The 12,239-nt window shown below is 33.7% G+C and overlaps 1 protein-coding gene across 1 annotated transcript in view; it reads right to left on the reverse strand.

Annotated features, from left to right (window-relative positions):
• Positions 1–12,239, reverse strand: part of LOC125682083 (gem-associated protein 5-like) — a 311,122-nt gene that overhangs the window by 246,644 nt on the left and 52,239 nt on the right. The window contains exon 9 of the mRNA XM_048922476.2: positions 1,662–1,732. Within this exon, the coding sequence (XP_048778433.2) occupies positions 1,662–1,732 (71 nt within the window). The remainder of the gene's footprint in view (positions 1–1,661; positions 1,733–12,239) is intronic.

Here is a 12,239-nt window from a genome sequence, read left to right on the forward strand (position 1 = left end):
TTAATTGTGAATTGCAGATTCATTATCACAATGAAATTTTCATGGGCTGTGAGTGGGAAAATGTCGAAAAAAGTATATATACAGGTTCCACTGTATCAAGAAACAAATTGATGTAACTGTCAAAAAACGGCCACAAATAATTTTTTTCATTTCACTAACCATATGAAAAAATATTAATGTTGAATGAACACAAGTATCATTGATACAGATTAATTTCTTCATATATTGCCATGTAAAAAATTGATTCCCTATTGTGGCCTAATCTTACCCTTTAAGGTCATGATTCGAATAAATTGGAATATACACTACCTGATGATGCTTGCATATCAATATATGACTAATCATAAACCTACTAGTCTTGAGATTAAAACGATTTCCCCCATACATGACCATGTAAAACTTTGATCCCCTATTGAGGCCCCATCCTACACTCCCGGTCCATGATTTGAACAAACTTGAATCTGCACTATCTGTGGATGCTTGCATATTTATCATGCCAATGTTATTCTAAAGAACAAGATTTTTAAAGATTTTTGCTTGTAAATTCAAATATAAAACTTCTTCAATTGTGACTCCAACCTACTCACTCGGGGCTATCATTTGAACAATTTTAATATACACTACCTGCAAATCAATATGACCACTGCTGTTCTTGTGAAGAGTTTCAAAAATATTTCAAATATATCCCTTGGCGTAATGTAAAACGCAACTTATGGATGTTTGCTGAAAGCAATATCTTGTAATATTCTGTGTCTAATGACAATTGAATTAAACATATTTATTTTGGGGGGTGGGGTGGTGATACATCTATCTAACAAAGGGTAAACATACATAATTTCACGAAAAAAAAATTCAAAATCTGTGAAAAAACAAAGTATAAAAGAATTTATTTGAAGCTCTCCTTTCTTAGATGATGCCAAACACCTTTGGTACAATGTAATCCAAGACGAACATCGCAACCATTCTTTTTCTATTTCATCCACAGGTGCTTGAACTAACTTGAATCTACACTATGTTAGGAAGCATTCACATAAAGTTCAATTTTTCTGGCCTAATGGTTCTTAAGATTTTCAAATGGCCCCACCCTAGTTTTGCCTTTTCTTGATTATCTCCCCTTTTGATGGAGTATGGCTCTTCATTTGATCAAACTTGAATCCCTTTCACCCAATGATGATTTGTGCCAAGTCTGATTGAAATTGGCTCAGTGGTTCTTGAGAAGAAATTTTTTAAAAGATGCCACAAATTTCTACTAATTCTTAATTATCTCCACTTTAAAAAGGGGGTTTGGCAATTCATTTAAACAAACTGGAATCCTCTTTACCCAAGCATGCTTTGTGACAAGTTCGGGCTGAAATTAGCCCTGTGGTTCTTGAGAAGAAGTCCAAAATGTAAAAATTTTAAGGACGGACAGACTGATGCCAGACAAAAAGTGATCAAAATAGCTCTCGTCAGCTTTCAGCTTATGTGAGCTAAAATGGAAAAAAATCAAAATTGATATGCATATAGTGTTAAACATCCATGCGTCGATGAAGCTGAGCCCAAGAAACTTAATTCTACATTGTACCTTTTTTGGCTAAACTAAATTGTTAACTATGTACACAAATCTCAACATCTTACTATGTCAATTACAATGAGATTTTAAGAAACGAAGATTGCTTTACCTGAACAAGAAGGCCCCCATGCCACAATGTAGACAGTTTTCCTATGATAATGTGATGATATACTGGGAGGTCTGAAACAGAAAGCCACCAAATCATTAAATAAATGTCAAATGAGAAGAATCATTATCTGTCACATTCACTCCAGGTTATTTTTGCCTAGAAATTTTTTAAATCACCTAATTTCTTTAACTAAAGGTGACTCTCCATAACTTGAAGTCCAAGGGTCTTTGATAGAACTTCAAAAGATCAAAGGTCGAGTCAGATTCAGAAAGTTTAAAAAGGTCCAACGTTATGATTCAGATTTCAATAGTTACTGAATAGCAGATTGACAACATCCTGGGTTTGTTTAGACATGTTTTCTTCTATATTTTTCAGGTAACTGTCTTGGTTTCAATGACAGAACTTTATCTTGCATAAATGAAAACGATTTTTAATAGTTCATTTATTTATTTGTTCTTTCTTCATGCTAAAATAGATGTACATATTTCTCATAGATAACTAAGTTTCAGTCACTTTCTAGACCGTAAACAGTCATAAGACAGCAATAACCACACGCAAGTGTTTGCCTTTAAATATTCTCTCCATCATGCTTGTGTTACTAGCAAAGAGGCCACTATAGTTAAAATATATCATACCATATATACTCTTGCTGCATATGTCAAGATCCATTGAGTGTTCTGTTGGGCAAGTGCCCTGAGGTCATTCAAAACCCTATCTCATAATTGTTGAAATGTATTTAAAACAATTGAGGTCCTGACCCCTAAACTATATATATTCCTGCTGCACATGTCAAGATGCATTGAGTATTCTAGTGAGCAAGTGCCCTGGGGTCATCCCAACCCCATCATTGTTTGATTGTTCAAATATCTTTCAAATGGTTGAGATTCCAACCCTTAAAGCAAATATATTCTTGTTGCACATGGCAACCTGTACTAAGAGACCACCTGTCATGTGTAACCTTTTTTTACATTCTCCATTGGATATTTTCTTAGAATCATTCACTGTAAACACTAAAACATCAAAATTTTCTTAATAGTGATGGATAGGTGCCCTCACCAATTTTGCTGGAATTTATCATATAGTGATTATTTGATACTCTCTCATAAAATTTGGCACCAACATTTGTAATTGAGGTACTATTGCCATGGTAACAAGAACACATTGAAAATGGCTCAAAAGATGCTTTAAAATGCTCTAATTTGGCCTGATTTTGATTAAAGAAAACAAAAAAAAATTTTGGTGTACAAAGGACCTCCATACGTCTGCTGTGACATATTGGACAATCTTGTGCTGGTGATGAAATTCATAAAAATAAATACAATAAAAATCTGCAAAAACTATACGTTTTCTTTCTACCTCATTTACCTGTATTGACCTCGGGTAGTAATTCTGTTTTAAGACTAAGGGTGACCATTTAAAACTTAAGTTTTCTACCCTTATCTTACAATATTCCTGGGGGAAAGGACTGTACACTTAATGGAAATACATCAATGTTTGATATTTACCAAAAAGTATATTAGATAAATCAATTTTTCTTTGGAAAGAAAGATGGTAAACGGGACCACAAGCTACAGCTAAAGTGGGAAGGTCCTTTCTTTATTGCTTGCTTAAAGATGAGGTTCAGCATAACAAATACAAAATAAAACATCAATAAATCAAGATTGGATTACATATTGTTTCTGAAGTTGAAACGTGAATGTTTTGGCATTTTGATTATTTTTGAAAAAGTTCAATTTACACAATATGGATTTAAATATAAGCCCCGATTTCAAAAGTCTCGTTAATTAGTTAGGTAGTCACGTGGTACAGTGACTTCATGTGCGACATTCATCAATCAACTGATAATAATTTATGAACTAAAACAACAATATATTGTTTCACACTGATCATTATTGGGCAACAATCCACGAGCAATTTCACCATAACTTTCCATTTCTCAATTACGCAAATACATGCTTTTTCAAATAATAATATTAAAGAAAACAAATAAGAAAAATGCCATTACTACCAGTACCGCTCGACCTCATGGCTTTTCAAGTTGGGTAGGATTGCTTCTTACAGTGTCATACACATCGCATATCCCATAAGAATACTCTAGGAACCTTTACCAAGTTGTCCACAAAATAGATCTTATACATTCCATGCTTTTTTCCCTTTTCTCGCTCTGTTCACAGATCGAGGATTTCAAACTTTGGAAGCGGAAGTGATGATAGATAAGAGTTCGGGTGACTCTGTAAACAATCTTTAATTATTACAATCTTAGTATTTGTTTTTAAAACCAGTTATGAATTATGAACTAGTTTCTAAAGAGCAGAAAATTTAAACAAACGAAATAATAACAGCATACATATGAAAGATAAATACAAGACTAGAATTTTCGGCCATCTTCGTACTTTCACGTGATTGATCAAAGTTCGAAAATCTGTATCTCTCATATTTGATTGGTCGATTGTCTTTACACTGCAATTTTCAAAGTGGTCAAAATGTCGCGATTGGAGGTTATTTTGCATAAATTGCTAAATATTCCTTAGTTGAGTGGGATGAGGACAGGAGTCCAGAATCATGGAATATATAAGGAAGGTGACATCCTGCAAGAACGGCATGTCCAGGCGTTTTGGGCCGGATTTACGTAAAGTTCTAGTGATCATCACAACATGGTAAGTTAAAGTAATGCCAGAGATTTCTGTATTTTGCAACAAACAAAACCCTTTCAGTTTATGTAGCATGTAAGGATAGTTTTTGAAAATTATAGCTAGGCTTATAACAAAACAAAAACTAGGTTTTAGCGGTCCAATTAAAAAAAAAAAACGAAGGCCGGGGCAGGGGGTACTCATCCTGCATTGGTTCAATTCATTAGTTCAAGCTCATACATGTTTACATTTCCAGTTTCCACACTATATGCATTGATCTATATAGAAATGGGGAGGGGGGGGGGGGGGGAGAGATCTTGGATGACAGCAGCGGATCCAGGATTTCCAGAAGGGGGTGGGGGGTACTCGTCCTGCATTGGTTCAATTCATTAGTTCAAGCTTAACATTTTTACGTTTCCATTTTCCACACTATAGTCATTGATCTATATAGAAAGGGGGAGTTGGGTTGGGTTGACAGCAGCGGATCCAGGATTTCCTGAAGGGGGGGGGGGAGTCTCATGTGAAATTAAACATTAGCCAAAATACATAGTCATTTTTGGTGCCAAATCTGGAGTTTTTTAATATCTCTATCTAATATTAATGCCATGTAAATTTGTAGAAAATAGGGGGGGGGGGGGGGGGGGGGGCCTTACAAATTTTATTTTTTCAGGGGAACATATTTAGTCATTGTCTCTGTCCGTGATCATACCTTCTAAACTTTTTATCAGAAATTGATCATACTTTATATATGAAGAAAAAAAACCACCCAACTTTATTATAATATTTCAACAGTTATTGATCATTGTGCAAGTCATTTGTTATATAAAGTAGTTCATTGGTTAGATGTAGTTTGGGGAACATCCATCAGTTTTAATTACTGATAATCTTGTTTAAATAGGCCATTTCAATATGTATCATTTTTACATAATAGGCAACAGTAGAACACACAGAAGACAAGAAAGAACTGAAGAGATTGTCATTGAACACTATAAAGAGAATAGAGCTGGAGAGATTGGCATTGAACACTACAAAGAGAAGAGAGACCTGGAGATATTGTCATTGAACACTACAAAGAGAGAGAGAGAGCTGGAGAGATTGTCATTGAACACTACAAAGAGAGAGAGAGAGCTGGAGGGATTGTCATTGAACACTACAAGGAGAAGAGGGAGAAGGAAAAATTGTCATTGAACACTACAAAGAGAGAGAGAGAGCTGGAGATATTGTCATTGAACACTACAAAGAGAGAGAGAGAGCTGGAGAGATTGTCATTGAACACTACAAAGAGAAGAGAGCTGGAGACATTGTCAATGAACACTACAAAGAGAAGAGAGCTACAAAGAATACCATTGAATACTACAGAGAAGGCGGAGCTGGAAAGATTGTCCATTGACTTTCATGAGTGTTGTGAGCAAAAAGATGGTACATGTATGATCGTGTCAACATGATATTCCCCGGATTCAATGGTTCGGGGGCATATATCATAGTTTTTGGTGTGTCTGGCAAAAATCATATCTTTTACATCATAAAAGGTAAAGCCTTTACATTTGATATGTGTATTCCTTTCCATTGACATGGAAATCCTTGACCTGGTGACATTAACATTGACCTACCTTTTAGCTTAGAAAATTTGAATAATAAGCCATATCTTTCAAATATTAATTAATCATAGGTACTGCTTTTATATTCAGCATATATGCAATATCTTGTGAGAAGACCTTTTCAATGATACCTGATTTGTTGACCTTGTGACATTGACCATTAATCTAGTTTTTGGAAATTGTCAACAACCAAAAAAAAAACTGCAATGTCTTGTAGTTCCGTTTTGTTGTAAAAAAGGGGGGGGGGGGGTGTCAGTATTTCACAAACACATCTTGTTTTCTACCCTTTTCTGTAGCATACCTTTTTTGTACTTTTCTTTGTATACTTTTTTTGTACTTAATACACTTTTGTGCTTTTTCAGTATCAACTGAGATGTATACTTTTATGATACTTTTTCTATACTTGCTTAAAAGTATACTTTTTTGTACTTAATACATTTTTGTGCTTTTTCTGTATTTCCAATCATACTTTTTATGTACTTTGCAACAAATAAAGATATGCTAAAAGTATACTTTCGTATACTTAAAAGTATGCTATTTTTGAATAAATTTGGAACGACCAAATGCATGGTTCCAAATTTAGTCCCAAAAAAAGCATGCTTTTTGGGTACCTTTTTTGTACTTTTTTCTGGTACTTTTTTTGTACTAAATTTCCCTCTGGGAATTTCATAATTTCCATGATGTACAGTACCCGCAACGTTATTCTTGACATGATAAACGATAGGACACGATACACACACGATAGGATAGGATACACGCATGATATGATAGCATACACGAACGATACGATAGGATACACGATAAACCTGATAAACGATCTTCACGATAGACCTGATAAACGCAAAACACGATAAACGATCTTCACGATAAACGGAAAACCTGATAGAAATGTTGTAAATTTAGAAACTATTTAGACAGAACGAAATTTTGATACCTACAACATAATTACATTATGTTGATAATAATATTGAAGGATTTCAATGCTCAGTATATACCTACATTATGGACAACGCGGATTTCTTGTTTTCCGCGTTCTCGCGATGGGAAAAATCTAACGCGGTAATCTATAGGTAACTCAGGAAAACTGTGTTCTCATCGTGGGATGACTATCAGTTACCTGTCCCCGTCGCGGTAACATTTGTTTAAAACATTGATCGGTTTTATACCATATATATTTCTTTAATCCACGGTCGTACGTCTTTTTTTTTTTATTTATGCTTTTTTATGCCATCACAGCTAAAATAAAAAAACTAAAATATATACGGCATTGAATTCATTATTTGATATCTATATGAATTTTCTCAGCCAATGATTCTAAAATTCATATTGTCACCTAATGTTTAATATATAAATTATACAGGGAATTAACTAAATGTAATATAATGTAGTGATATCATGCTTCAGTAGCTCTCTTATGCTAATGTATATTACCTTGAATATGAAATAAAACCAAGTAATATTGTGTGTGTAGCGAGGAGGGGGTTATTTTGCATCAAGCTCTAAGTTCACGGCTCATTCAACATCTCAAGTTATTTTCATAACGACCGCTTTAAAAAAATCAACCGCATTACACCTGTTAGATATTTTTACACTATGAATGATAATTGATAGTCATAAGTAATTGGAACATATTTATTTGAATTGATATTTTGTTAACAAAACATAAATAAACTGTTTAAAAAAACATAAACAAAACCCGGCTTGTTTTAAATTCGCAATTTTGATACGCTTAGTGTGTAAAAAATTCAAATAATCATCAAAACCAACATAAATTTCCAGTATCTACACGTATGACTATTGGTACATGTGTTCATGTATAAGTATAATATACAAAAAACAAAAACAAAAACAAAAACAAAAAAATTTTAACAGCGGAATCGTGCCCAGTTGAGCAGAATTTCGGGATGCAACACCCTTGCACCCTTTTAAAACTTAATTTTCTAAATGTGTGACATACAATGTCCCTGAGAATGCTAGCTGTCAAAACACGGCTGATACACAAAATCAGATATAAGGACGCGCACAAGTTCAGCAGTTGCTATATAAGTAGCATACAGGTGAAAAAAATCGGAAGAAAAAGAACCATTATTAAAATATACATGAATGTGATAAACAATGTAATTTACTGATTTTCCCTTTCAAATCGGAACTCCCTATTTTTCTGTTAGTGTTAATTACAAATAATTGTTTCTAGACAAACAAATATTTATGAACGAGCTTTCAGATTTACTGTCCTCGGTTCGCTCGACAGACCACTGCCTACTTTCCAGACTACTTAGAATTAAATTGTGATAAATTTTCACTCTCTCTGGACAGACAAATAGCTCTTCTTCTGCCTTAAAATCGACAACTTTATGTTCTCCTTCAAATATACAGTCTTTCCTCGATTTCTAAAAATAGCTTCTTTAACAAAACGAATAAAGGTTTCGGAAAGTATCGTACTTTTTCATTAGATTTTATATACGATCCCGATAGTTTCCGAAGCTACACGATAAACGATTTTCACGATAAATGGAAAACCTGATACACGCAAAACACGATACACGATAGACCTGATAAACGCAAAACACAATAGAAACGGAAAACCTGAAACACGATAGGATAGGATACACGCACGATACGATAGGATACATGCACGATAGAGCACGATAGGAATGTCAAGAATAACGTTGCAGGTACTGTAGCAACCATCTATAAAATCTTGAAATCAAAAGGCATTGGTAGAAGATTATACTTCAAATGAAAATGAAATTTTATTACTGTGTCTGAATTGCTTTGTATTAAAAGTAATTGTGATTTTTCACACGATAAAATTAGATATTCATCTATAGGCATTGCCTGTCTATTTTTATACTATGTGAAGAAGCTTGCATATCAATATGATCAATCATTGCCCTGCTGTTCCTGAGAGGCAGATTTTCAACAATTTTTCCCTTTATATCCCCATGTAAAATACTGATACTCCATTGTGGTCCCATCCTAAACCCCACCCCAACCCACCCATTATTGAACCAACTTTAATCTGCACTATATGGGGATTCCTGCATATTTATATGAGTATACATATAAATGTATATTTATGTAAGATTTTTCCTATATATTCCCATATAAAATTTTGATCCCTATGGTGACCTCACCACATCCCCTGGGGACCACAATTTGAAAAACTTAAATCTGCACTACCTGGGAATGCTTGCATATTAATTGAGTAATCACGGACTGGTGTTCTTGAGAAGACGATTGTTAAAGATTTACCCTATATATCCTCATGTACAAATTTGACCCCCAATTGTGGTTCCAGCCTACCCCCTTGGGCCATGATTTGAATAAACTTGAATCCACACTATGTCAGGAGGCCTAGTGGATCTTGAGAAGAAAATTTTTAAATGACCCCACCCTATTTTTGCCTTTTCTTGATTACACAGGGTTCATACACCTTTTTTGTTCCAATTTTCCATGACTTTTCCAGGGCTTTTCCAGGATTTTTTTAAAAATTCCATACTCAAAATTATAGACAATTACGCATCATTAATCAATTATTTATCAAATATTCTTATCACACTTATGTATGCCACAAGTTTTTGACACATTTATATAGCTGGCATGTGATACTATGACTTCTAAAAATAGCATATTCTAAGCTTCTCAAGTTCCACATTTATCTAGATAGACTACTGCAACCTATAAAAACAACTTTGTTGTCACCACTTATTCATTGATGTACCAAAGAATGCACCAACATCTCAAAATGACTGAAGACACTAAATTTCCATTTCTTTCTTGTTTTAAATATGCAGGTATTAAAGGGACTGGTTCACGATTTTTGATAAAAATATTTTTTCATTTCTGATGGTAAACATTAAAAATATAACTCATTTAATATGGACAGCCAAACTTTCGACCTTCTGAATGCAAGAATAAAAGCAATATTTTAGCCTTAAATCTGTGTTATGTAAACAAAGACTCGAGTCTTTTTATGTATACAAACAAACAGGTGAAATATTGATTTTGTAATATAAAGCATCTTAATTTTGCATTGTCACAAATTTTAACTTTTAGATGACACATTTACCCCAAAAATGCTTGAAATGTGAAAGATATAATAAATTCAGATCGATATCCATTTCTTTTGAAAATTTCGTAAACAATAACATACCGCAATCTCTGTTAACAAAACAAATAATAAACTCTCTAAAATGAGCTTCTGTGATAATGTATAACCTTAATTTTTATGTGAACTCTTTTAAACACATTAAACAATAGATTTTGATCATTAAAAGTGAAAAAGAAAATTTTGGGGAAAATCGTGAATCAGTCCCTTTAAAACCAGTTGATTTTGTGAACCTCACTTCATGTATAGGTGACCAAAATTTTTAGCTTTCTCCAACAGGGTTAATTATGTTAGTGTATTTATTTAATTTTCTTAATTTTTTATTTTGTGTTATTCATTATGCATAAATGTGATCTTTGTTTTAATATAAGAATATTGAGCATTCATTAAAATGATATAAATAATTTTGTTATCCATTTATTATTATCATCATATGTACAAATTGTACATGAAGGCCATTTTGTTTAATGTTCATAGTTCTTTGTATTTTTCCTGCAAATCATTGTCTATCTCTTTTATAGTTTCCTTCGTTTCTTGAACTGCACGTCTCATGGCATTTGATTTCGCAATAAATGTGAGTTTTCCTTCTCTTTCTGCATACTCAACAGCTGATGTTTCTAAAGTGCTAATATCCTTTGCACACCTTTTTTTTTCTTAGCTTTCATTTCTTCTATTTCTTCAATTAGGCTTTTCCTTTTCTTAGAATAAATAGACCTCGTTATTACGTTGTCCTAAGATGCCGGGACTCGGTATTACGTTGTAAAAATTCCGACAAAAATGTAATAAACCCCTAATTATTCAATAGTGATTCTCAAAATAAGCCATTCACACCTTGGCTGCCCCAGGCAGTCACCATGTAAATTTCTTGGTCTGTTAGGGGATTAGAGACGCTTGACTGATCAAGCTTTGATAGATCTAGCACATACCCTGTATCGAAGCCAGTGATAAGCAATTAAATGATGTTTATTTAGAAATTGTACTCAATAAAATTTTTCATATTTTGATGATCAAAGAAATAATATCTCAACCATATGCATGTTTAGCATCGTGTGATTGCTTTCGATTTTAAAACTCTATTTACGGATAGCATGTAGGACAAAATTTATCGCATCACAGTTGAAACAGCTTGGGCATAGTTAGATGAGAAAAGGTAGTGTTCAATTAAAACAATTGTCAGTTATTTTGACATAACAGTTTGAGTGTTGTTAGATTTTGTCCATAAATACGCCGATCAAACTGCCCAGTGTTATCGGCCGATTCGTGCAAGGCATTTAGCTCAGTGAACATTTTAAAATCCCTTGGTATCTTTTTTTTATGTGGACGTGATTTTAGTGCCATCATTTAGTGTTATAAATGTGATCTTAATATTAGTGCATTATTTTTTAAAAAGTGGATTGCGTTTGTTCTCCTTGTTTATCGTTGGTGAAAAAAGTGCGAGTGTTGGATATCGCGTGCGTTTTGTGTCGTCGTTTTGTTGGGTTTTTTGGGATGGGATTTATTAAATTGTGGTTTGTATCATATAGTAGAGATATAACATAAGAAAAACGATGTTTTGTTATTTTTTTTTCTATTAGACGACCTAGTGCAAGAGCGATAATCTTCAATTAGGCAGGCCGGAAACTACGTACTAAAAAGGAAACCATGCTAAACATTAAATGGTTCCTTGTTTACAATGGGAAGAAACAGTTTGACATAGAAAAACAACACCGGGAGACAAACAAAAGATCGATGATTGATTTTAACACCTAATAAAAAATTATTTGCCATTTATATAATTTTCCAGGACTATTCAAGAACTTTTGGCAACAATACTGATTTCCATGACTTTTCAAGGCCTTTAATTTTCAAATTAAAATTCCAGGACTTTTCAAGGATTCAAGGACCTGTACGAACCCTGATTACAGTACAGCCATCACGATTCCCTTATTTACCGCGTCACCGCGACGGAAAGTTAATCCTTTCCGCATTACAGCGTCGCGGTTTTTCATAGCGGGGCTTCGCGGGACCACGTTTATACCGCGGCGGAGTAAACTACCTGTATTTGCACAGTTGATAACAGGTCTGAATACTATCTTGTCTCCAATGACAATTACTTCCAATGGATAGAATCAATTGAAAAGTACAATTTAAATCTTATGCATGTATGTTTGTGAATTAAAATTTTCAGAGTAATTCAGAACGAATATTAACGTGCATTATCCGTATAATCGACAATGTAAAACATAATTTACTTCAGAGA

Source organism: Ostrea edulis, chromosome 2 (assembly GCF_947568905.1).
Source record: "Ostrea edulis chromosome 2, xbOstEdul1.1, whole genome shotgun sequence".
NCBI lineage: Eukaryota > Metazoa > Mollusca > Bivalvia > Ostreida > Ostreidae > Ostrea > Ostrea edulis.